Source organism: Rhinopithecus roxellana, chromosome 2 (genome assembly GCF_007565055.1).
Source record: "Rhinopithecus roxellana isolate Shanxi Qingling chromosome 2, ASM756505v1, whole genome shotgun sequence".
Classification (NCBI taxonomy): Eukaryota; Metazoa; Chordata; class Mammalia; order Primates; family Cercopithecidae; genus Rhinopithecus; species Rhinopithecus roxellana.
Genome location: NC_044550.1, coordinates 56559682 through 56587675, shown reverse-complemented (window position 1 = coordinate 56587675; position 27994 = coordinate 56559682). Strand labels below are relative to the sequence as shown.

Sequence of the window (27994 nt, the reverse complement as noted above, 5' to 3'; positions counted from 1 at the left end):
GGGTTTCGCTATGTTGGCCAGGCTGGTCATGAACTCCTGACCTCAGGCGATCTACCCACCTCAGCCTCCCAAAGTGCTGGGATTACAGGCATGAGCCACCATGCTGGCCAGATCATTTAAGTTTGTAATGTACAGCTATGAAATGATACAAAGGAGATGTGGCTGCATTTTTATAAATCTATTATTAATTTGTGAATTTTTAAACAGTATCGTTATTTCTGTTTAAGTATTCCCTTCATTGTATTAACTATTTGATGTCTCATTTTATAATTAAGAAAACATAGAGTAATAATGCTGTAGTCATTTTAGAAGTATAATACTTAGCATGACAATATTGGACTAAAAATATACTATATTTTGATTAGTGTTGTACTTAAAGCTCATTAATAGTGACGCTAATCCCGTGATTTGCTAATGTAATCCATTGTTTTACTTCTGTAGATTCTTATAGAACAGATTGGTACTCAGGTGATACATAAACAGCATCCAGATCCTGATTCTTCAGTAAAGATACAAAACCCTCGTATGTATTTTATATACTTGAACAAAAACTACCTTTTGCTACTTAAAAGAAAGTCACTGTGAACAACCTAAAATCGATGTTGTTGAAACAGACTGTTAGATGAATATTTCATTAAGGGTGATGATACTAGTTTTGTTTGTGTTTTATGTTGAATATTCCTTCGAATCAACCTTAAGTTATGTGGAAATTCTTATATAAAGGTTTTGAATAATTGTTTGCTTAAGGTCTTGATTTAATATATGTTCAGACTTTCAGCAAAATTTTGATTGTGCTCTTTAGTGATGTCAGGCAGAATTACATGGACTATGGAGGTAGTTTTTTCTTCAATTACTGTGACTATAACAATACCAATTTTAGAATACAAAAATATGTCTTCTTTATTGTTTATGAAGATAGTCTTGTTAAGCAGTCTTTTCTTTTGATACTTAGAATTCTTAAGCACTTGTATAAAGTATACCTTTTTCATCTTGCTTTTTAAGATCATGTTATTAAAATTATTAGTGTGTAGGGTTTCAGAATTTAATTACATTTTATGTGGTTAAGTGTGTTTGTGTATTTGATGCTCCAGTGCTAATTTTCAAAGTACATGGCTTTGAAGTTTAATTTTCCTCAGCTTTCAGAGAAACATGATGTCATTATTTTACCTATGTTACCCAGGCTGGTCTAAAACTCCTGGGCTTGAGCAGTCTTCCCACCTCAGCCTCCCAAAGTGCTGGTATTACAGGCATGAGCCACCGCACCTGGTCTAAGTGCATATTTTTTTAAAGTTTTTTTTTTTTTTTTTTAATTTAAGCTAAGTTCTGGAGATTATTTATTTATTTAGAGACCTAGTCTTGTCTTGCTCTGCCGCCCAGGCTAGAGTGCAGTGGCAGGATCTCAGCCACTGTAACCTCTGCCTCCTGGTTCAAGCGATTCTCCTGCCTCAGCCTCCCTGATAGCTGGGATTACAGGTGCCTGCTACCAAGCCTGGCTAATTTTCGTATTTTTTGCAGAGACGGAATTTCATCATGTTGGCCAGGGTGGTCTTGAACTCTTGACCTCAGGTGACCCAACTGCCTTCAGCCTCCCAAAGTCCTGGGATTACAGGCATGAGCCACTGTGCCTGGCCCAATTTAAGCTAAATTCTGGAGATTTAAATAGCTTTATGCTAAGACCATTACAATAGTAGTTTACTTTGCATTTCCTGGGGAGATGAGATGTTGAATAGGTTTTAATTTCCTTTGGGTTTTTTTGTGTCTAATTTTACTTTTAAGATTATGAAAGAAAATCGTCACACCTTTAAAAATTCACTATGGTAGGCTGGGCTTGGTTGCTCACACCTGTAATCCCAGCACTTTGGGAGGCCGAGGCGGGTGGATCATAAGGTCAGGAGTTCAAGACCAGCCTGGCCAAGATGGTGAAACCCTGTCTCTACTAAAAATACAAAAATTAGCCAGATGTGGTGCCAGGCACCTGTAATCCCAGCTACTCGGGAGGCTGAGGCAGGAGAGTTGCTTGAACCTGGTGGGTAGAGGTTGCAGTGAGCCAAGATCATGCCACTGTACTCCAGGTGACAGAGTGAGACTCCATCTCAAAAAAAAAAAATTCACTATGGTAAATGAAAGACTATGTGTGCATAACATAAATTATGATGAGGAATCTAAGAATTTATTATCTTTTTCTGAGATTTTGATTATAGTGTTTTTTCTTTTCTTTTTTTTTTTTTTGTTTTGTTTTGAGACAGAGTCTCACTCTGTCGCTCAGGCTAGGGTGCAGTGGCACGATCTTGGCTCACTGCAGCCTCCATCTCCTGGGTTCAAGCAATTCTCCTGTCTCAGCCTCCTGAGTAGCTGGGATTACAGGCACGCGCCACCATACCTAGCTAATTTTTATGTTTTTAGTAGAGATGGGGTTTTACCATATTGGCCAGGCCGCTCTCGAACTCCTGACCTCAAGTGATCCACCCACCTCAGCTTCCCAAGGTGTTGGAATTACAGGCGTGAGCCACCTAGCCCAGCCTATTTGTTTTTAAGATCAACTTTACTGTTTGTTGTATCTCAGAGAGAGTAAGCAGTTTCACTGACATTTAATTCATTTATAATTTAACTTGTTTTATTTTAACCTTTTAAAATTCAGCTTTATTTTTGCACATTTGAATCATGAAAGACGTTTCCTTTCGTATTTATAAATGCTTTCTAATGAATGTGTTGTCATTTCTTTACATAGGTGATTTTTTTTAATAAAAGAAGAGGATGTTTTTGGTAGACATTTGTGTTAGGGAAACTGAAGAAATTGCAATAGATTGATAACCTTCTATGATGAGTTTTTTGTTGAGTTTCGTTTTTACTTATTTATAAACTGTCTTACAGAGATACTAAAAGTAATTGCGACCCTACTTCGAAATTCTCCCCAGTGCCCAGAGAGCATGGAGGTTCGCAGAGCCTTTCTTTCTGACATGATTAAACTTTTTAATAACAGTAGAGAAAACAGGAGGTAAGCTGTATCAGAAAGCATTTATTTGCAGTATTCAGATGTACTTTTGTATAAGCCCATTTTATCTTAGAAAAATTGCTTTAAAAATATTGTGAAATGATTTTTCTATTTTTTTTATTAAGAGTATGTAAATAATGTACCACATAGTTAAGTTAGAATTTTTAGTTCCACATTGTTGAATTGTTCTTAATGTATAACTAAATGTGTTTCTTTTTTGGGGGGAGAAGGGAGGGGCAGGGTTATTTTGTTTTAAACCTTTAGATTTCTTTCAGATAATTTTTTTCTTCAGTAATTTAGTAACCTCTTATAATTTTCAGGAGCTTGCTACAATGCTCTGTGTGGCAAGAATGGATGCTTTCTCTCTGCTATTTTAATCCTAAGAATTCGGATGAGCAAAAGATAACAGAAATGGTATATGCCATATTCAGAATCCTGCTTTACCATGCAGTCAAATATGAGTGGGGTGGCTGGCGTGTATGGGTAGACACTTTATCAATCACTCATTCAAAGGTAAGTTTCTTTATGAAAGCATATTGTACCTTTTTAAATATCTATAATTTTTGAATTTTAGTCATTTAAAAATGTGGACACTTAAAATCAAGGAAAAAAGGCAAGTTATCTTCTGAAAGTACAGCAAAATGAAAGCTCAAAAAGATTATCAATAGAAATAAATATAAAGCATTTCTAATTTCTTTAGAATAAAAATAATTTTTTCTAATGTTGTTTTTACATGTACTTGTCTTTATAATGGTAAATCTATTGCCACAGCATAAAGGAATTTGTATTAGGATGGTGAAAAAGTAGTTGCGGCAAAAACTGCAATTACTTTTGCACCAACCTAATATTTTTTTTCGAAGAAGCCATGTTTACAGAGGTCTCAGAATTTTATACTAGTTAAAAGCTTTTGAACACAAGGTGGCGCACTATATTCAAAGATAAGCAGTAGTTTTAGCAGCGTAAGGTGGTTGAGTAAACAGAAAAGGTCTGGCTGATGTTTGCCCTTCGCTTATCTTGCAGGTAGCTAAAACATGGGTTAGGAAGCATGTAGTCTTGTTTTTTTTTAATTAAGCCAAAGTAAGTTTAGTTATTTATGTATAGCTTAAATTTTTTTTTAAATATTCTAAGCATACAAAAAGGATCACTGTTTATGAAATTGGATCACCCCTCTACAATTTCTTTGTCTCCTCTTCTTCGCCTGACCCCCAACACCACTAGCTTTTATTTAGTGTTGTCTTTTATCTTTTCTGTACCTTCACTATGTGTATATAACTCTAAACAATAGTTTTATTTTTTGTGTTTGTACTTAAGGTAAATGCAGCATACTGAATGCATTTTTTGGTAATTACTGTTCGTGCTTCTTATTGTTTGAGATTCATCCACATTGACCCATGTAGTTTTGTTCATTTTCTCAGTTGTAATGTATTGCATGACATGACTATTTATCAACTAATGAGCATTTTCGTATACATTTTGTGCTTGTTCAAGAATTTTCTGCGTATATTCCTAGAAGTAGAATTGCTGACTTGTAAGGTGAAAATGTTGAACTTTACAAGATAATGCAAATTCTTTTCCAAAGTATCGTATTCCAATACAATACTGTATTCTAAAGTAGTGTATCAGTTTACATCTCACCAGCAGTGTTTAGGTTCTCATTGTTTCACATCAGCTAATCACGTGGTATGGCTGGAGTTTAAAACTTTGTCACTTGGATGAATTTAAAATGCTACATCACCATAATCTTGATCTGTGTTTTCTTGTTGTTTTGTGGGAGTTCTTTATATAGTTTCATTCTTAATCCTTTGCTAGTTATGTTGTTTATGAACATCTTCTGCCAATATGTGGATTATCTAATTATTTTTGGAGTTTTATGTTTGTACCTTCTAAGGAAAAGTTACATTTCAAGTAATTAATGCATTAAAATTTATTAGTTTCATTTATGGTGTATGTTTTTTGAATCTTAAGACCTCTCATTACTCAGAAGGAATATTGTATAATTATATAGCTATCTAATAAAAATTGACTGGAAGGAATAAATACCAAGAATGATAATTTTTGTATATCTTTAAGTGTTTCATTTTACTGACTATCAAAGTTATGCTAAAATATTTTGTCATTCTGTAGAATATGTTGCCATTTCCGGCCGGGCATGGTGGCTCATGCCTGTAATCCGAGCACTTTGGGAGGCCAAGGTGGGTGGATCACCGGAGGTCAAAAGTTGGAGACTAGCCTGGCTAACATGGTGAAACCCCATCTCAACTAAAAATACAAAAATTAGCTGGGCATGGTGGCATGCTCCTGTAATCCCAGCTACTTGGGAGGCTGAGGCAGGAGAATCGCTTGAACCTGGGAGGCAGAGGTGGCAGTAAGCAGAGATAGAGCCATTGTACTCCAGCCTGGTGACAGAGTGAGATTCCATCTGAAAAAAAAAAAAAGATTGCCCTTTCCTAATTACATGTTTCTGGGTATTTGAATTGCTTTTAATTATTGAAAGTTACTACAAATTGTTCATTCTGCCTCCTCTTTTCTCATTGAGAAGAAAGTGTGCTTCTACTGCAAGGGTTTACAAGGAGTAAAATCCATTTGTAAGTAAGAAAAGAGGTCTGATTTTATAAAATGGCTTTGTTTTAGTCACTATTTTTTGAGGTTGATCTGTTTTGTCTAAAACAATTCAGCTAGCCATGGCCTAAGGGTCAGATCTAAATACAATTGTACTAGAACTTATCCACTACCATTCCTTTATGTATTGTATATGGCTACTTTCACACTATAAGGATGATCATACATGTTACATCAACGACATGGTCCCTAAAGTCTAAAATATTTACTATTTGGCTCATTAACAGGAACTGTTTGCCATCCTTTCTGTAACTTTAGTTTGTGCTGATGCCCAGATATTCTCATTTCTATTGCAGTAGGCTGGTGCAATCTAGACTGATTTTTTTTCTCATACTGTGTTGCCGTTTACAAAAGATTATAAGAAAAATAGGGTTGAATTTGTGCCTCATATACATTTGGAGCAGATTTCAGAGATTTCTAGGGGAGATTCTAGGTTAGGGGAGTGCCCAGTATAAAGCAGATTTTTCACATTTTCTAATAAATATATGTCAGTTCCCCTTAGTTTCTTGAAGTCTTTAGGAAAGATGGCTAGAGGAGTATAAACTTTAAAGCAATCGTTGTTAAAAGTATAACCTAAAGACCTTGGGAGGGCAGCCAGGCGCGATGGCACATGCATGTAATCACAGGCTGAGGCGGCTGGATGACTTGAGGTCAGGAGTTCGGGACCAGCCTGGCCAACATGGTGAAACCGCATCTCTGCTAAAAGTACAAAAATTAGCTGGGCGTGGTGGTGCATGCCTGTAATCCCAGGTACTTTGGAGACTGAGGCAGGAGAATTGCCTGAACCCGGGAGGCAGACATAGCATTGAGCCAAGATTATACCATTGTACTCCAGCCTGGGTGACAGAGACTCTGTCTCCAAAAAAAAAAAAAAAAAACTTGGGCCCGTGAGACCTTTTCATAGGGTCTGTGCGGTCCTTCTTTCCTACTACAAATCTATATGAGGGTGGATTTTCTTTATATACTTTAGCCAAACCAATATATGCAACACATTGAATGCAAAGGCAAATATGAGAATGCAGTTGTCTTCTATGAAGCTAAACTTTAAAGAGATTCACAAAAATATGAAATAATAGCACTCTTCTCGTTGTTGTTTTGTTTTGAAAAGTAATCATTTTCAGAAAATGTTATTTATATTATGTATTGAGTTTATTATTTTTAAACAGGTTAATATTTCTAAAAGGTCTCAGTTTTAATTTCTAATGTAATAAGCAGTAGTAAATATAATCCACATAGATAAAGGGTCTTTGGGGGCCTTAATACTTTTTAAGAATGTAAAGTGTTGCCCGGCTTGGTGGCTCATGCCTGTAATCCCAGCACTGTGAGAGGCTGAGGTGGGTGGATCACGAGGCCAAGAGATTGAGATCATCCTGGCCAATATGGTGAAACATTGTCTTTACTAAAAATACAAAAATAAGCTGGGCATGGTGTCGAATGCCTGTAGTCCCAGCTACTTGGGAGGCTGAAGCAGAAGAATCACTTGAACCCGCGAGGTGGCGGTTGCAGTGAGCAGAGATCACACCACTGCACTCCAGCCTGTGACAGAGCGATTCTCTGTCTCAAACAAACAAACAAACAAAGAGTAAAGTGTCATGAGACCAAAAAGTTTGCGAACTGCTGTCTTAGAAAATAATAGTGTATTTAGGGTGAATAGATTAGTCTTTTTGAGTTCCCTATATACAAAATAAAGGAGTTGGATTAGGTGGTATCTCAGGTGTTTTGAGCTTGTAAATATTTATGACTAGGTATTTATATCCAGTTTTCAATTGATTTGTGTAAGTAATGAAAGAATGTGGACTTTGGAGACAGGGTGTGAATCCTGATTTGTAGTTATTATTAGCTGTATAAGCTCAGGCAAAAGAGTCTCGCTGTCACCCAGGCTAGAGTATAGCGGTGCAATCTCTGTTCACTGTAACCTCCGCCCCCCGGGCTCGAATGATTGTTATGCCTCAGCCTCCCAAGTAGCTGGGATTACAGTTGCCTGCTACCACACCTGGCTAATTTTTGTATTTTCAGTAGAGACGGGGTTTGCCATTGTTGACGGGGTTTGCCATTGTTGGCCAGGCTGGTCTCAAACTCCTGACCTCAGGTGATCTGCCTGCCTCAGCCTCCCAAAGTGCTGGGATTATAGGCATGAGCCACTGGGCCTGGCTTGTGTCTTAGTTTCTAACAAAAAACCTTGAAATATATATAATTTTAAAAAGAGAAAAAAGCTTTTAGAATAAGGATATAGAGAAAGGAAAAAAAAATATTTATTTTTTGAGACAGGTGAAGTGTAGTGGTGTGATCATAGCTCACTGCAGCTTCAAACTCCTGGGCTCAAGTGATCCTCTCATCTCAGCCTCCTGAGTAGGTGGGACTACAGGCATGTGCTACCACATCTGGCTAATTTTTTACATTTTTTGTAGAGATGGGATCTTACCGTATTGCTTAGGCTGGTCTTCAACTCCTGGACTCAAGTGGTCCTTCCGCCTGGGCCTCTGAAAGTGCTGGGATTATAGGCATGAACCACCACACCCGGTTAGAATGTGTGTGTGTGTGTGTGTGTGTGTTTTAATGAGACAGAGTCTTGCTCTGTCACCCTGGCTGGAATGCAATGGCACAGTCTTGTCTCACTGAAACCTCCGCCTCCTGGGTTCAAGCGATTCTCCTGCCTCAGCCTGGCGAGTAGCTGGGACTACAGGTGTGCACCTCCACATTTGGCTAATTTTTTTGTATTTTTAGTAGAGATGGGGTTTCACCACGTTGCCCAGGCTAGTCTTGAACTCCTGAGCTCAGGGGATCCACCCGCCTCCACCTCCCAAAATGCTAGGATTACAGGCACGAGTGACTGCACCCGGCCTTGTTTTTTTTTTTTTGTTTGTTTGTTTTGTTTTTTTAAATTATAAGTTCTACGGTACATGTGCACTATGTGCAGGTTTGTTACATATGTATACATGTGCCATGTTGGTGTGCTGCACCCATTAACTTGTCATTTACATTAGGTATATCTCCTAATGCTATCCCTCCTCCTTCCCCCCACCCCACTACAGGCCCAGGTGTGTGATGTTCCCTGTCCTGTGTCCAAGTGTTCTCATTGTTCAGTTCCCACCTGTGAGTGAGAACATGTGGTGTTTGGTTTTCTGTCCTTGCGATAGTTTGCTCAGTATGATGATTTCCGGCTCATCCATGTCCCTACAAAGGACTTGAACTTACCCTTTTTTGTGGCTGCATAGTATTCCATGGTGTACATTTGCCACATTTTCTTAATCCAGTCTATCATTGATGGACATTTGGGTTGGCTCCAAGTCTTTGCTATTGTGAATAGTGCTGCAATAAACATATGTGTGCATGTGTCTTCATAGTAGCATGATTTATGATCCTTTGGGTATATACCCAGTAATGGGATGGCTGGGTCAAATGGTATTTCTAGCTCTAGATGTAGATCCTTGAGGAATCGCAACACTGTCTTCCACAATGGTTGAACTAGTTTATCGTCCCAACAGTGTAAAAGTGTTCCTATTTCTCCACATCCTCTCCAGCACCTGTTGTTTCCTGACTTTTTAATGATTGCCATTCTACCTTTTTTTTTTTTTTTTTTTTTCTGGAGTCGGAGTCTCGCTCTGTCACCTAGGCTGGAGTGCAGTGGTGCAATCTTGGCTCACTGCAACCTCCATCTCCCAGGTTCAAGCAATTGTCATGCCTCAGCCTCCCAAGAACTGGGATTACAGGTGTGAACCACTGTGCCTGGCAGAAAATATTTTTTTACAACTGTACAGTGTGTTTGTGTTTTAAGCTAAATTTGATTTCAAAAGAGTCAAAAAATTTTTTAAATTAAAATGTTTATAAAGTTAAAATGTTACAGTAAGCTAAGGTTAATTTCTTACTGAACAAAGAAAAGTAGTTTTTAGAAATAAATTTAGTGTAGCCTATATTAACAGTGTTTATAAAGTCTACTGTAGTGTACTAGACCTACACATTTACTCACCACTTACTGATTGACCCAGGGGAACTTCTAGTTTTATAAGCTCCATTCATGGTAAATGCGTTATGTAGGTACCATTTTAAATATTTTATATTGGATTTTTACTATACCTTTTCTATGTTTATATTTGTTTAGATATACATTTCTAAACCTTACATACACACATAAAAGGGCTGGGAATGGTGTCTCACACTTCTAATCCCAGCACTTTGAGAGGCCAAGTCTGAAAGATGGCTTGAGGCCAGGAATTTGAGACCAGCCTGGGCAACACAGCGAGTCTCAATCTACACACACACACACACTAGCTGGGATGGTGGCATGTACCTGTATTTCTAGCTACTCAGGAGGCTGAGGTGGGAGGATCACTTGAGCCCAGGAGTTTGAAGTAACATAATAGTGAACTATGATTGCGCCACTGGACGCCACCCTGGGTCACAGAGCAGGACTCAGTCTTTTGTTAAAAATTGAAACATTAAAAACATAAAAATAGATACACAAATACATATATTGTATTACAGTTGTCTGCAGGCTTCTGTACAGTAAATAAGCTATACAGGTTTGTAGCCTGGGAGCAATAAGCTATATTATAGAGCCTAGGTATATAGTAGGTGATACAGTCTAGGTTTGTGTAAGTACACTCTATGGTGTTCACATGATGAAATTGCTTAATGATGCATTTCTCAGAACATGTCTTCATGATTAAGTGATGCATGACTATAGTTTTGCTTAGTTTATATGTTTCTTTAGTCCAGTGACTTACGGCTTTAAACAGATCTTAAAATTTTTCTGAAGAAAATAGTTGCTTTAAGGAGAGGCTTCTAGTGCCTGCCTGCTTTTGACCAAGAACCACACTGACTCAAGTTTTAGTATTCATTTATAAGATGGGATAATGCTAAGTTAATCATGGAGTCTTTTTATCTGAATAAAACTAGACCTATCACTTTTTGCTGTGAAAGTATACTTTTAAAAACATGTGCTAAAACATTATTTATGAGAGGGAAAACAAAAGTTTAAAGTTATAAGTTGGTTCTTACATTTGTTTACGTTTTATTTATTTTTTTATTTTTTTATTTTTTTTTTGAGACGGAGTCTTGCTCTGTCACCCAGGCTGGAGTGCAGTGGCCGGATCTCAGCTCACTGTAAGCTCCGCCTCCCGGGTTTACGCCATTCTCCTGCCTCAGCCTCCCGAGTAGCTGGGACTACAGGCGCCCGCCTCGTCGCCCGGCTAGTTTTTTTTTTGTATTTTTAAGTAGAGACGGGGTTTCACCGTATTAGCCAGGATGGTCTCGATCTCCTGACCTCGTGATCCGCCCGTCTCGGCCTCCCAAAGTGCTGGGATTACAGGCTTGAGCCACCGCGCCCGGCCTGTTTACGTTTTATTTTAGTGTTTCATACATGTGTTTTAATTTTATTCTTTCCTGTGGATTTTCTTCATTTTTAAAAGGCTTTTCTGTTTCATGAGGCTTATACAAAGTAATTTATTTGAATGCTGTTAAGTTTTTTGGAATTTTAAATCTTTATAACTATTTTTAAAATAGAAACTTATGCCCTAAGGCTCTTCAAATTATTGTTTAGTAAAGCTTAGAGTAGAACTGTAGTGATTCAGTAAGTAGGTGAACAATTTTTAGCAGCTGTTAAAAATTCCACTGGAATTACTGGAACAAAATTTTCTTTTCTCTAAAAATATCTATTCTGAAGATTTTAAAATACTTTTATACATACAGTATTGAAGTGATGCTTTTTCCTTTTTGCAGTCATTTTGAATCTCAATATCACAATTTATAACATGGTTCTTGATAAAGAACTGATGTGTAAAGAACTAATGTTGCAGAATGGGATAGCTTTTGCAGAGTTACATCAGGATACATGCTGCTGCTATAAAAAGCCAAAGAAACTCAATTGCAATTTTATTGTCCAGTTTGATAGATTTCCTGCCACCTTTGTAGCAGGGAAGCTGTTTGTCACTGTATACCTCTCCTCCAGCAGCTGAACTGGGTTTTATAAGCCGTAATAGGCTCTTCTAGTATAACTGCACTATGTTGGTTACTTTGATCTCAGGGTTTTAAAGTGTGCACCTAGTAACCTTTGTGATTTCATTGTCTTATTTGTTGTCTAGGTTTTCATTTTTTTTGTTTGTTTTTGGCTTCAAATTGAACATTTTTCTGTGCTTAAGTAATACCTTTTTCACTGGGTATGATAAAATGCTTTTACTCAATTAAAATTTAAATTAAGGCATTTAAACTCTTCTGAATTATGATAATTTTCTAAACACATTATTTTCTAAACAAAGAAAACTAACACCTTAGATACTGTATTTTGTGTAGACTCATATTGCCGTAAGGTAAAATGGGTTTATCACTTAAAATGAATAAAGATTAGTCACGCTGGAGTTAAAACTGTGATATGAATTGGATTTCCTCCTAAATAGTGAATTTGAGGATAAAATCCTTAATTATCTTGGATTATTTGAAATATCTGAAGATTTTACTTGCTATTTACTGTAATCTGATGAAATATCTGAAGTATAAATTTCAGTCACTGTAAAAACTACCATTTAGATTGGGTAAAAGCATGTGGAAATAAGATTTTTTTAAAAAGAATTCTCTAATTGCTTTATTGAAATTATTTTTAAAATCATAAGATATGAACTGGCATATAGAAAAATGTATATGTGTTTATGGTGACTGTATGATAAGATTAAAAGCGACTTGTTTGAAGAAATTTCAAAAGTTACAAAATTGGCTGGACATGGTGGCTCATGCCTCCCAGCACTTTGGGAGGCCGAGGCAGGTGGATCACTTGAGGCCAGAGTTCGAGACCAGCCTGGGCAACATAGTGAAACCCTGTCTCTAACTAAAAATGCAAAACTTAGCCAGGAGTGGTGGTGCATGCCTGTGGTCCCAGCTACTAGTGGGTGAAGGAATGAAAATCACTTGAATACGGGATGCTGAAGCTGCAGTGAGCTGAGATCATGCCACTGCACTCCAGCCTGCGTGATGGAGGGAGATACCTCACAAAAATTACAAAAATGAAAAAGTTACAAGATTTCCACATTTCATGGATTGTAGCACTTTATACCTTATTTAATTACTAACTAATTCTTTAAAAATACCTGATTTCTTTGTGAGTGTTTGTGTGTGTGTTTTTACCAAATTTAAATGGTACTTAAAAAAAAAAAAAAAAAGAGAGAGAGACAGGGTGTTGCTGTGCTTCCCAGGCTAGAGTGCGGTGGTTCTTTACAGGTGCCATTTTATATAACACACTATAGCCTCATACTTCTTGGCTCAAGTGATCCTCTCCCTTCAACCTCTCCACTAGCTAGGACTGCAGGCATGCACCTTTGTTCCTGGCTAAAAGTATTCTTAGCTTTAACAGTTTAAAACCAAATAGCATTTATTACTTCAAAAAAATTAAAATAATAGGTTTTCATTACAGGAAATCTTGAACCCAGCAGAAATGCATACACACAGAAAACAAAAATTGCCCATTATCCAAACACCTTTGTATAACTTATTATTAACATTTTGGCGCGAGACCTTTTAGTCTTCTCTTTTATACATAATCTGCACATACATATTATTTGCTAACAAAATGTGATCATATTTTTACTATTTTAGAGTATTATTTAATGATATCTTTCTTACATGAATTTAATGTCTGCATATTATTTCACATTATGGAGAAGTAAGGAGCATAAGATTCAGCTTTGATGTAACATTTGAATGTTATCAGACCACTTAAAATTCTAGGAAGGAGTGATCGTGTAAATGATTCAAGTTTTCTTTTGATATTCCAGCATTCTCCAAAATTGTATTTAGAAAAATTGATGGAAGAGAGATTTTAAAAATCTGTTGATTTATATTATAGTCATACTTTATCTGTTCCTTATCAATGAGCAATGATGAGCCTGTTTCAATACTGTAACCCTTATTTTGTAGGATAAATTCCTATAAGTGGAATTTCCAGAGGAAGGAGTCTGTACATGTTTTAAAAAGTTTTAGTAGATATTGCTAAATTGCCCTCTAAAAATTTGTTTCAGTTTATACTGTAGATTTGCATGAAAGCGTCTGTTTAGAATGTTTTTGAGAAATTACAATTGATCAAGATGACTTTTTAAAAAATGAAAAGATTAGAAGTTATTTGCTGCAATATTCTTTTGTCAGTGTTCTTCCTGTCTTTATAAATGTAGATAGTACTACTGACCTTTAGAATTGCTCCTTACGATGTCAGTAATGCTTGATTTTACCATTATATCTGTTATCTATACCATTGTTGTACATCAGAGTCTCTATATAAAGATCTCATGAATGTGGTGGCATTTTGACTTACATTCATTGATAATACATATGGGAAGATCCACCTGTTTTTAAAGATATATGTTATTTATCAAAGATTGGGAACTTAATCAGAAGTTAACATCATATTTAGCTGGTATTTTCATATGAAAACAGGCACTGAAAAAGATGAATTTGCTTAAAAACAAAGTCCGTTGCTAAACATTGCCTAACAGTTTAAAAAGTCTAAATTTTACAGGTTATATGGTTTAAATATATAGGTTAAAAAGATAATATTAACATCTGGATGTATTGTGTTTATCTTTTTATCTACTAATTAGTAAATTTGAGTGCCAGTTAAGTTGAAAGTAATGGCAAAAAACATGTTATAGTCATTAGCTCATAAGTATCTTTAACTAGTAGTTTATAGAAGTGCTTTCTAAACATTACAAACAGCTATAGATTAGCTATCAAATGATTGTGAAGATTAATGACTAGTCTTCTAGCTGGGTAATTTAGAACAATATCTGGCAATTAATTGGAAATTATCAGTTTTAAAGTCACAAATATCTTAAGGAAAACAGCATCCAAAAAGATAATACTGATAATTGTTCAATTGCAAGTTAGCTTTTAGACCATTGGATAAATTAAATTAAGGGCAAATTTGAAAATCAACAGACTTTAGAATTTTAAAAGCATTTCAGATTCTGAAGGTAAATGCTTTTTTATCTGTGGTTTTATACTCTGACTATTAGTCAAGTATGAAGTGAGAATAAATACCTTTTCAGATATTTGAGATCTCAAAACATTAAGAAAGGATATACATCCTTTCTTAAGGCACTGCAGGATATTGCACAAAAGGAGAGAATAATACAAAGAGAAAGAAATGAAATGTAAGAAACAAGAGACAACATAGAATAGAGATGAAGGGGATCTCCAGGACTGTAGAAAGGGAGATCCCAATAGCAGCTATGTAGTCGACAGATGACAGTCCATCTGGACTGGAGCAGTTTTACTCAGGAGAGGTGGACCTGTATTCTTATTAGGAGTACTTAGCTCGCTTGCCTTCATCATGTGTTGATTAAATTCCTGTTTTCCTGTCTAATGTGAATTACCTGAAGATTCTCACTTCACTCCACAAAAACATGCTGTGCTTTGACTTACTTCTTAGGGTAGAGGTTCACCATGGTGAGCTTAGAAGTGAAAACTGTAAAGTATTTTATGCCAATACACTCTACCTGGCATATACCACCTCTGATTCTCCAGTTCTCTTGACCTCTATATTTCCTGTATTTCCTAATGACTTGCCTAAGACTTCCCAGAAACAGCTTTACATATTCTCTCAAATCAGCTGAAGCCTTGCTGCAACTCACAGATTCTGTGTATCTTGTGTTTTCTTGGGAGCCTCACTTGTGGCAGTATTGCTCTTTAAAATACAATTGACTAGATTTGTGTTAGATGTAGTTTTTTAAACTAAACATAATGGGTAAGTTTAGTATATAGCAGTAAAACTGTCCTTTAAAATTATCTCCCAAAGCTTTGTCCTCCAGGTAAAACTGTTAACAGTGAACAACAGAAATATCAGGATAGTGATTTCCTTCTGATTGTAGTGGAGAAGTAGGGAGTACAGTTTGGGCAGGGCACTTAGGAGAATTGTGAAGTACTGGTAATGTTTTACTTCTTGAGATGGGTGATAGGTATGTGAAATTTAAAAAAATTGTTGTTTTTTAACCTGTACATATAAATTACATGTACTCATGTTTATTGATCCATTGTATAATACAAATTCTAAAAGCCTTTAATATAAATAAAATCAAAGCAAATGATTATTGAAAACTAAAGTCATTCTATAACACAGGGTATTGTAGAAATAAGTGGCCTATTTTCAAAATGACTGTGAGGTTGGTAATATGTAACTTGCTTTCTTTTCATAATGATAATTGTTTATTCGTGCAGAAATGCTCTCTCTAAAGTCAGTTTTCCAAAAAGTAGGCTAATCAGTCTTTTTTTTTTTTTTTTTTTTTTTTTGGAGATGGAGTCTCACTCTGTCACCCTGGCTGGAGTGCAGTGAGTGATGCTATTTGGCTCACTGCAACCTCTGCCTCCTGGGTTGGGTTCAAGCAATTTTCCTGCCTCAACTTCCCGAGTAGCTGGAATTACAGGTGTGTGCCACCACGCCCAACTAATTTTTGTGTTTTTAGTAGAGATAGTGTTTCGCCATGTTGGCCAGGCTGGTCTCAAACTCCTGACCTCAGGTGATCCGCCCACCTCGGACTTCTAAAGTGCTGGGATTACAGGCATGAGCCACCATTTCCAGCCACTGATCTTTTAAAAAGGGAAATCAGGTTGTCTTCCCTACACTTAATTCTCAAATGGCTCTCTTAGAATAAAATACAGTCTTTAACACAGTCTATAATGTTCTACAATCATAATCTAGCTCGTGGCCACATCTTTGACCTCATTTTCTTTAGTTCTCAGTTTATTGCTTTATTGTTATTCATCATGCATACCAAGCTTATTTCAGCTCCAAAGTCTGCATTTGTTCTTCTCTGCCTCAAACTCTTTTCTTTTTACATGGCTTGCTCTCTCTTTTATTCTTGCCTTTGTTCAAATAGAACAGAGAGGCCTGCTGCAGTTACACTAGTAAATACATCTTCTCACCTAGACTTTCATCACAGTTCTTCTCTGTGTACTTCCCCTCCCTTCAAAGCTCTTATTACTATTTGACATTATCTTACATATTCGTGTGTTCATTTTCTGACACCTTCATTAGAATATGAGTTCCATGAAGTCAGGAACAATGTGTTCATCACACAATGCCTGGCATGCTACCGATGTTCAGTAAATTTTTGTTGAATGAATATGAGGAATTGGTCAATTAAAATACAGAACCCATGTCAAATAAAATATTGTCATTGTGAATGTAAAAGAAATGGATATTTTGTTAATGTGATTATGTCATTTTACTGTTTAGTGAGGCATACATGCATTTATTGTTGAAATACTATAAAGAGATTTCTAAGTTTTAGAATTAAGAACATAGTTACAATTAGGAAAAATACAAATATTCACAGGAAAATATTTATTCCTGGAATATTTTTGTTTTTAGGTATATCACATGGCATGAATGTTCTATATATGTCATGAGTAAAGGCGAGTTAATATTGATAGAAGGAACTTTTTGCATTGAGAGTCATTTTTACTTTTGTTTGCTTTTCATCTATGTCTATACTCTTGTGATTCAATAAGGCCTATTGATTTTTGTGGATAAAAAGATCAGCTTTTCTTCCTTGATTGTCCTACCGTCCTCTTATACTATGGCTCAATAAAGATTTATTGAATGAATGTTCAGTTTACTCTATATAATAATGTAGATTACAGAAACAAACACTTCTGGGATAAATAAACTATAATTAGGCTTATACTTTCTGCATGTGTTATAGTTTTTTCTGGCATTTTTGTTGCAAGGAGTGATGGGGGTTACCATTGAAACACCAATGGAAATCACATGTTGGTGGCTATGAGATAATCCTTAGAGAGATTTCAAAAATTCTAAATCTTGTGACATTAACAAGTACGGCACTCTCTAAAATTAAAAAAAAAAAGTACTTTTTCAGTTTTTTTTCCATTTCGGTAAAAGGCAAAGCATGACATAGGAACATTCATGGTGCCTAATATATATAGTAGTCACTCAGATATAAATGGAATGAATAGATGTATGGATGGATCAATTGAAACATTCAAACTATGTTTGACCAAACTTTGGAAATTATGGTTAACCTTTGGAGGAAGGGCTGGATCTTTTTTCTCCCATTGCTAAAAGAATTTGTTTTCATTAGCTTAGTGAGATAATGGTTTTGTAGCTTAATAGATATATGTAGAGCTACTATAATGGTGAGCATAATTAATTGATGTTTTTAATCTCTCCTGCGGACAAGTCCTGGGGAAATTGGTATTCATAGCAGTTGAAACAAGTGTTATCCAGTGCATAAAGCACTTCCCAATAGTACATACTTAAATTCTGGTACAAGTTGTGGTGGCCAGTAGAATAGTGTATCCTTTTCCTATACATCTTTAATAATAGGCTAAATAATTATATTCTTCTTGTGGTTTCATGCTATGCTATTGGTTAACATTAAAATTGGCTGTAGTTTTTAATGAATATCTAGATTTCTGTGATTGACTTACATTTATCATTCTACTAAAATAAAATATAGGAAAATTACGTTTTATTGTATTATATAAAATATATATTTGAAAATTATTTAACTTTATATTTTGCATTCTGTGTTCATTTCTCATGCATATTTTAACTGAATGTACATTTTTCACCTAGGTCACTTTTGAAATACACAAAGAAAACCTTGCTAATATATTTAGGGAACAGCAAGGAAAAACTGATGAAGAAATAGGGCTGTGTTCTTCAACTTCAGTTCAAGCAGCCTCTGGCATTAGAAGGGATGTTAATGTTTCAGTAGGATCCCAGCAACCAGATATGAAGGATTCTCCTGTCTATCCTCATTTCACCACAAATGGTAATGAAAATTCAAGTATAGAGAAGACAAGCTCACTAGAATCTGCATCTAATATTGAACTGCAAATTACTAATGCTTCTTATGAAGAAATGAAAGCTGAGCAAGAAAATCAGGAGTTACCAGATGAAGGCACTTTGGAAGAGACACAGACAAATGAGACAAGGAATGCAGGTGATTTAGAGGTATCTTCTGACTTAATAGAAGCTGTGACTATTTCCTCTAATTCTTTTATAACAACTGGCAAAGATTCAATGACTGTCAGTGAAGTAACTGCTTCTATAAGTTCTCCTTCAGAAGAGGATGCTTCAGAAATGCCAGAATTCTTGGATAAGTCTATAGTAGAGGAAGAGGAAGACGATGATTATGTGGAACTGAAAGTAGAAGGCAGTCCTACTGAGGAAGCTAATCTACCCACAGAGCTCAAAGATAACAGTTTGTCTCCAGCTGCATCGGAAGCCAGTGAAAAACTGGACATGTTTGGTGATGATCACAAATTAGTATTTCAAGAAGGAAAACCTGCTGCTGAAAAGCAAACTGATGCTGAAACTCAAGATTCCAAAGATTCTGGAATTCAGACTATGACAGCATCAGGGTCTTCAGCGGTGTCACCAGAAACTGCTGTTTCCCAAAAAGCTGTAGAATCAGACCTTGGTCAGATGCTGGAGGAAGGGAAGAAAGCAACTAACCTCCCTGGAGAAACCAGATTACTTAGTGATTGTCATGGTAGTGTCTCTGAGGCTTCTTCTTCTGAGCCAAAGATTGCCAAGTTGGATGTTTCCAGTGTTGCTACAGATACTGAGAGGCTGGAGTTGAAGGCCAGTACAAATGTGGAAACACCTCAGCCTCATCGACATGTGCTTGAGGTGATTTTATATATTATCGTCTTCAAGTATTTTTGCACTGAGTTAAAACAGAGCATGTGTATATACTTAAATTTATTTTATTTTGAATTTGGTTCACATGCTATTTGCAATTAAATAAATGCAATGAATGTGAAGATTGTATTTCAGATCGTTAGCACAGTGTTTGACAGTGACTGTGAGTTCATTAAATGACAGCTTTTATTATTATTTTTACCATAACCTCACCAAAAGTTACCACTTTGAAGGATTGGTATAATTTTAGTTTATGAAACAAATATTGGAAACACTTGCATTATACCTTTTATTTGACTAACCCAATCCTAGTACATTAGTTTTCCAGCAAACTCTAGGGCCACCTACCTGCCAGTGTATAATTTTAGTTGCCAAGCATGTGATTTAGAAGTGTCTTATGAAGTCTATAAGAGAGAGGAGCCTTTCTGAGATCTAGAGGCACAGCCTTCTCCTCTGTCTGTATCTCAGAGTGACCCATGAGACAATGCTTGGTAGCATGTTGTCATTTTCCACTTTATTCAATTCTTATCCTCTATCCCGCCTTCCTTTTTTTTGTTTTTGTTGGTTGGTTCTTCATTATGTTATCTCTTTTTATTCTTCATTCTAGCCACTTCATAATCCAGATGCTACTTAGGTTTTAAATACTGACTTTCTTTTAGTCTAAGGCTAAAAACTAAGAACTGTTACTTGATTCCTTTATAAAATGCTACGTAGTGGTAATGCTTAACATGGTTCCAAGCTAATTACTTTCGAATTGCGGTAGTTTCGCACTTTTGATAGCTTTGCTTACATATACTAAAATATTAATGTTATTACTCATTGATAATTTTTCTCTCTCTAATTTGGTTCTTATAGTGTCTTAAAAATGTGGTAGATGAATTGCATAGAAGCTACTAAATTATTTACATTGCTAAAGCCTCCTGCTGAAGTTGAACCTATTTTATTACTTTTTAAATTTTCTGTATTAGATATCAAGGCAACATGAGCAGCCAGGGCAAGGAATAGCACCAGATGCAGTTAATGGACAAAGGAGGGATTCCAGATCTACTATGTTTCGTATTCCTGAGTTCAACTGGTCTCAGATGCATCAACGTTTGCTCACTGATCTATTATTTTCAATAGAAACAGATATACAGATGTGGAGAAGGTTTGTCTATATGTTTATTATGGAAGATGTATATAAACCTAGTCTTGATTTTCAAAGAAATCTGTAGAAACACTTTGTAATTAATTCCAGACATTTGGTTAAAAAGTAGAATAGAAATTATTCTGTGGTAGGGTTTTACTGAATTAACTTTTATTCTCCATTATAAAAATGGAATCCGTATCTGGATTACAAAAATGTGAAAAGTAGAGATTTCTCTTTTAAAAAATCTGTCGTAGATTTCCTGTAGCAATTTTATGACATGGAATTCACCAGAAGGTAGGTCTATCAAGCTGGTTTATTACTAGAAGTATTAAAAAATAATTGGTATAGGCTGGGCGCAGTTGATCAAGCCTGTAATCCCAGCACTCTGGGAGGCTGATGCGGGCGGATCACAAGGTCAAGAGATTCAGACCATCGTGGCTAACAAGGTGAAACCCTGTCTCTACTAAAAATACAAAATTAGCTAGGAGTGGTGGTGGGCGCCTGTAGTGCCAGCTACTCGGGAGGCTGAGGCAGGAGAATGATGTGATGAACCCGAGAGGTGGAGCTTGCAGTGAGCCGAGATTGTGCCACTGCACTCCAGCCTGGGCAACAGAGCGAGACTCTGTCTCAAAAAACAAAAAATTGGTATAACATTATCAGTATTTCCAGTGTATTTTTAGCCTTAAAAAAATCTGTGTACTTCAAATTATCCTCCATTGTATGATTTATGATTTTAAAGGTACCTAATTTATTTCTTTTTATTTGTGTAAGATTCTTGTTATGTTTAAAAGCATTTTATAGGCATTGCAGAAGACTATTCATTTTTAATAGCACATTTACCACTATTTACCTCATTATTTTTGTCACATGATTTCTTAGTTTTGTTCCTAGTTAGGATAATTTTCTTCAACTTTTGATATCCAGTGTAAAATGAATAGTATTTATGTTTCAGCACTGAAGGAGGGCATGGATAGTAGCTTCTGATATGGAATGGTCTGTTTCTTCTGAAGAAGTATACACCCCCCAAATGCCTGCTGCATCATCTTCCTTCAGTTTTCAAGATGAAACAAAAGCACCTTCTTATCTTCCCTCCCCTCAAGTAGGCAAACTGTGATTTCCTTCCTTTAGCTTTATCAGTAAACATCATTTATCTTTGGACAGCCATTCAACAAAGACAGTTATGGACTTCGTGAATAGCAGTGATAATGTCATCTTTGTACACAACACAATTCATCTCATCTCTCAAGTGATGGACAATATGGTCATGGCTTGTGGGGGTATACTGCCATTGCTTTCAGCTGCTACATCGGCTACAGTAAGCACTTAATTACTATATAAAATTGGTGTGAAAACATAAGTGTTATGCAACTTTATTGACTAAAACTTATATGTGGTGGTTACTATGCATCATAGGTGCTATAAATAAAAAACAATAGGATCTTTTACTTGAGAGGACCTTAGAATCTGTTCTAGTAATGAAAGAACTAGAGAGAATGTTGATTCCCTAAGTATGAGTCAGCTAGTGAAGAATATGGTTCATGATGTTTCACCTGCATGTTTCTGTTGCTCCTCCTCATCCCCTGCCCTTTTTAGATGAAATAAGAAGTATAAATCACTCTGTGTTACTAGGTTTCTGAAAGTCTGACTTCTTATACAATTTATAAAATTTAGGACTATATCTGGTAAAATTATTTTTTTTCAGAATATATATATATATATATAAATGTCAAACTGTATTCTTTACAGCATGAACTGGAAAATATTGAACCTACTCAAGGCCTTTCAATAGAAGCCTCTGTGACATTTTTGCAGAGGCTAATTAGCCTTGTGGATGTGCTTATATTTGCAAGTTCTCTTGGCTTTACTGAAATTGAAGCTGAAAAAAGTATGTCATCTGGAGGAATTTTGCGGCAGTGTCTCCGACTAGGTGAGCTGTTAAAAACCGTTGGGAATTTACTAAAAGAAATTTTCAGTAATTCAGAGATGACACTGAAAATTATCCATCTTCTGTTGGTGAGAAAATATGTGTTAGCTAATTTGTCGTATGTTACTTTTTAATGTACCTTTTAATGTACATAGTAGTAGTTGGTAGGTTGGATGGGGAAGAAGGAGGATGTATTTTGAAAAATTTACTAAGGTGATTTTGGTCAGGAGTTTCCGCTCTCCCCTGTCCTTTTAATTTTTATTATTTTTTCTTTTTTCTCCCTGAGATGGTGGTTCTGCTTTGTTGCCAAGGCTAGTGTCAAAATCCTGGGCTCAAGTGATCCCACCTCCTCATCCTTCCTAGTAGCTGGAATTAGAGGTGCTCCCCTATCTCATTTTGCTCTAAAGTAGTGCTTCTGAAATTTTAAGGAGATACATAAACGTAAGATGATTAAAAAACACAAGGTGATTCATAAATTTGATGATCTTGTTAAAATGCAGATTAGATTATATAGGTCTAGGCTGGGTGTGGTGGCTCACACCTGTAATCCCAGCACTTTGGGAGGCCAAGGTGAGCAGATCACCTGAGGTCAGGAATTCGAGACCAGCCTGGCCAACATGGTGAAACCCGTCTTTACTACAAATACAAAAATTAACCAGGTGTGGTGGTGCACACTTGTAATCCCAGCTACTTGGGAGGCTGAGGCAGCAGAATCACTTGAATCTGGGAGGTGGAGATTGCAGTGAGCCAATCTGGGAGGTGGAGATTGCAGTGAGCCAAGATCGTGCACTGCAGCCTGGGCAACTTAGCAGGACTCTGTCCCAAAAAGGAAAGGTTATAGAAGTCTAGGGTGAGGCCTAAAATTGACTACCAAGTCCCAGGTGATGTTGATGCTGCTTCTCTTACAAACACACTTGAATAACAATATTAGAAACTAGCATCATTCAAGTACAGCCTTTATACAAAAAAGCTGTGGTAATTTGTTAAAGCAGTTAATAAAATCATGAAATCTCTCTTCTCTTCCTCCTGGAAACACTTCTTCCCTAGGTAAAAGTAGAAAAACATGAAATGACTTTTTAGTGTTAACTGGACTTCTTAGGTGAAACAAAAAGGAAAAAAACAAAACTTTTTTTGCGTAACTTTCTATATAGTTGTAAATACCGAGACTTTGTTAAATGATTTGATTATTAAATGAAGAGAAAGTGGTGAGGAGAGAAGTCACAAAAAATGGAAGCAAACCATTAGGAGCCATGGTCATATGAAGAGATAAAGCACCTATGAAGACATACATGGAAGTGGAAAATCTAGTTAATGATGTATTTTTCATATTTAGCAAGAATATCTGTTACATAAACTAATGTATACCTGTGCTTTTCACCACAAGTATAATTTTTACTCAAAATGCTATTCAAAGTATTTAATAGTATTTAGTTTAAATGTAAAATTCCAAGTATTTTATATTTAATAATCAATGGTATATCCAGCTATTCTAAATAACTTGGAATAACAATCTATAGATAGTTGTTTTAAAATTTAAGAGACATTCTAATTGTGAGCATAACAAAAGCCATCATTTATTGACTATTGTCATTTGTCATTGTTGATTTTCTTTCTTTTTTTTTTTTTTGAGACAGAGTCTGGCTCTGTCGCCCAGGCTGGAGTGCAGTGGCCGGACCTCAGCTCACTGCAAGCTCCGCCTCCCGGGTTTACGCCATTCTCCTGCCTCAGCCTCCTGAGTAGCTGGGACTACAGGCGCCCGCCATCTCGCCCGGCTAGTTTTTTGTATTTTTTTAGTAGAGACGGGGTTTCACCGTGTTAGCCAGGATGGTCTCGATCTCCTGACCTAGTGATCCGCCCGTCTCGGCCGCCCAAAGCGCTGGGATTACAGGCGTGAGCCACTGCGCCCGGCAATTGTTGATTTTCACGGTGACAATTTTGTCCTTTTTATTCATGAGGAAATTGAAGATAAAAGAAATTGGGAAACTTACCTATAGCTGAAAAGCTCTAATTGGTGAAGGTAGAATTTCAGTACTATACTTTTGTCTAACTAGTGCTCCTACTCTTTCTATTGTAGTATATACTTCTTTAATCTTTCTATTAGTATACTTCTTTATTAGTATTATAATTAAAATATTTAGACTTTATTGCTCCACGTGTGCCATTTTCAAAGCCTTTTCAATTTCCTAGAAAGAGTACATTTCTAGAAGTAAAAGTACAAGGCTATACTAGCAAAGCTTTACTCAAGAATAATCAGATTCAGAGGCTAGGGAAATACTCTTTGTTCCTAGTTTTTCATAGCCATGGAAAGAATTAAAAGATAATTTAATCTACCCCAGTACAGTCTGTTCTATATATGGAAATGAGACTTAAAAATGACTTGTCCAAGATCATTTAGTAGAGTATAGTAAGCAAAGTAACAGTCCAAACATGTGATATCATTTTTTAAAAAATTGTATAAATTTGTGGGGTACAAGTACAATTTTGTTACATACATGGATTGCTTAGTGGTGAAGTTAGGGCTTTTAGGGTATCCATCACATGAATAATATACGTTGTTCTCTCTCCCTCTTCCTCTTTCTTTCTTTCTTCTTTTTTTTGACATGGAGCCTTACTCTGTCGCCAGGCTGGAGTGCAGTGGCAAGATCTCGGCTCACTGCAATCTCTGCCTTCTGGGTTCAAGTGAGTCCCCTATCTCAGCCTCCTGAGTAGCTGGGACTACTTCACACCCAGCTAATTCTTTTTTTTTTTTTTTTTTTTGAGATGGAGTCTCGCTCTGTTGCCCAGGCTGGAGTGCACTGGCTGGATCTCAGCTCACTGCAAGCTCCACCTCCCGGGTTTACGCCATTCTCCTGCCTCAGTCTCCCGAGTAGCTGGGACTACAGGCGCCCGCCACCTTGTCCGGCTAGTTTTTTGTATTTTTTAATAGAGACGGGGTTTCACCGTGTTAGCCAGGATGGTCTCGATCTCCTGACCTCGTCATCCACCCGTCTCGGCCTCCCAAAGTGCTGGGATTACAGGCTTGAGCCACCGCGCCCGGCCACACCCAGCTAATTATTTGCATTTTTAGTAGAGACGGGGTTTCACCCTGTGGGCCAGGGTGGTCTGGATCTCCTGACCTCGTGATCCACCCGCCTCGGCCTCCCAAAGTGCTGGGATTACAGGTGTGAGCCCCATGCCCAGCCTGAGTCTCCATTTTCAATCATTATACTCCCTACATCCGTGTGTGCACACTATTTAGCTCCCACTTATAAGTGAGAACATACAATATTTGTCTTTCTATGTCTGACTTGTTTCACTTAAGATAATGATCTCCACTTCCATCCATATTGCTGCAAAACACATGATTTCTTTCTTTTTTGTGGCTGAATAGTATTTCATTGTGTATATATACCACATTTTTTTATCTAGTTATCTGTTGATGGACACTGGTGTCCTCATTCCTGTTGTTTCCTGAGTTTGGGGTTAGAAGTTAGGATGGCAACAATAAGAATAACTGGTTCAAACCAGGAAATGAGGTGTGATTTTTAACTTTGTAGTACAGATCCAAATTTGATTTTATGCAACTTGTGAAAAAGATTGTATGGAAAGTATTTCCTGGGTCTGATAGCAAATTTGACAAAGTAAAATATTTCTTGGGTCTGATACCAAATTTGACAAAGTTGTATTCCCTATTCTGTCTTCCCTCCACTTGTTCCCTCCTTCCTTTCTTTCAACTTTTATTGCTCTCTTTGGGCACCTTTCAGAACACTTTCTTTCTAAATTCTCATGCCTGCTAGCCATGTGATACACCAGTGATTCTCTGTGAAGTCCTCACTTAAGTTTGCTATTTTGTTCCTAATTTGCTCTCGCTCCTTTGCTCAGTTTAAGTACCTTGAGTGCTACAGATTTGGAGGGAATTTAAATGATTACATGGTATCAAGCAATTCATAGTGAAGGGTACATGATGTAATTCATCATTTAAAATCCAAAAATTAATTTCTAATTAATCTAACTGCCTGATTTGTGGGAGCCTTAGGTAATTTTAGACTGTATATTAATCAAATTCCTTTTCCTGTCTCCCAGTTTCTAAGCAGTTTTAATGAAAGCTAGTAAATGCTGGACCCTATAGAGCTTCTTAGAAAAGCTATATCCTCTATCAGTCTCAATTAATATGCTGTAATGATACAATATAAGAAAAACCTCAAAGTTTCTGGTTTAACTAATTTACTTTAATGATGGTGGTAGAAGATTATTACCTAGACTAGTTCATGGTAATGTGCTTTGTTCCCTATTTTTTTCCATTTCTTTCAATTCTTTTATTCTCCATCCTTTTCTTAATAAAAGATTGTCCCAGCTAGCTTAGTTGAGATCTAAGAAACAGTAGCCTATTTTTAAGATTCCTGAACTGATTTCCTTTCAGCAAACCCTAAAGGTTTAGACCACTGGGCCATGCTGCCTCCCTAAAGCTTAACTGGGCCATAGCATGGAAGCTAACAATATCAGACAGCCAACACTAGGCGATAAAGTCTAGGGACATTTTACGAATAAGCTGAATGTCATCTGTTTTGAATAAAATCTTATGTAAATCATATCGTGTAGTTGATGTTTTTCACTTCCATAATCTTAAATATTAACTTATCTTTCCCAATCTTTTCCTTAAAATAAATTACAGTTTGTGCCGTAGCAGTAAGGAATTGTTTGGAGTGTCAACAGCATTCACAACTGAAAACTAGGGGAGATAAAGCCTTGAAAACAATACATAGCCTTATTCCCTTAGGGAAATCTGCAGCAAAGGTAAGTATACAGATTAATTAATTTTCAAAAAGCATACTCCTGTTTTACAATTAAGATTTTTATTTGCTCATTTCAACATAAAGTTAAATAAGTCTGGCAGAGATTAAAATAGTTACTTTAGGCCTGGACATAACATTCAAATATTTGTGTTTAAATATACAATAAAGATTTGTTTATACTTAATCTTGTCTCCTTTTCCCGATGTTTACTTTTCTTGTTTCTGTGATGCTTTTTTCTTCAAATATGTCATTTTTTCCTGTATGCCATCTTTCTCCACCTCTCTCCCCAACCCCTCAAAGGAGAAAGAAGCATACACACAAAGTGGGGAAAGGAATGCTATAACTTTGCTTTTCTGGTTCTTGGAATACTGTGTTTATTTTTAAAGTATATCTGTGTAATGTGTATATGTGTATATATATACATTTTTTTAAAAATCTTAAATAGAGTCCGGTGGACATTGTGACTGGCGGTATATCTCCAGTAAGAGATCTTGACAAACTTCTACAGGACATGGATATTAATCGACTAAGGGCAGTTGTTTTCAGAGACATAGTAAGTTACAATATTTCTTTCACGTTCTCTCTTAACTGTTGCATATTTCCTCTTAGGCCTAATATATTGAGATTAAAAATTCTTTGTGATATCAAATAGTGTAACAGAGATAGAAAGGTCTAGAAACCAGTTCTTTTGACAGTGATTTTAGAAACAATGACAAGATTAGAAAGGATAGTTTATGTAAAGGGAGCTAGTAGATCAGTGTAATGATATTAAAAGGAATAATGCATTATTACATAGTCAGCAGTCTAAGTACTATACATGTATTCATTAAGTCCAACAACTTCTTGAGCTGTACTATTGTAATTTCCATTTTATAGATGAATAATCTGAGGCACATAGAGCTTGAGTAAC

At 36.3% G+C, this 27994-nt stretch overlaps 1 protein-coding gene across 3 annotated transcripts in view; it reads left to right on the top strand.

The window, feature by feature from the left end:
* The window catches only part of LRBA (LPS responsive beige-like anchor protein), a 779214-nt gene that overhangs the window by 149185 nt on the left and 602035 nt on the right, over positions 1-27994 (top strand). For all 3 annotated transcript variants that reach the window (XM_030916318.1, XM_010372523.2, XM_030916327.1), the window contains exons 20-28: positions 442-523; positions 2872-2995; positions 3313-3505; positions 18186-19247; positions 20228-20406; positions 21550-21703; positions 22135-22315; positions 26964-27085; positions 27530-27637. In XM_030916318.1, the coding sequence (XP_030772178.1) occupies positions 442-523; positions 2872-2995; positions 3313-3505; positions 18186-19247; positions 20228-20406; positions 21550-21703; positions 22135-22315; positions 26964-27085; positions 27530-27637 (2205 nt within the window). The remainder of the gene's footprint in view (positions 1-441; positions 524-2871; positions 2996-3312; positions 3506-18185; positions 19248-20227; positions 20407-21549; positions 21704-22134; positions 22316-26963; positions 27086-27529; positions 27638-27994) is intronic.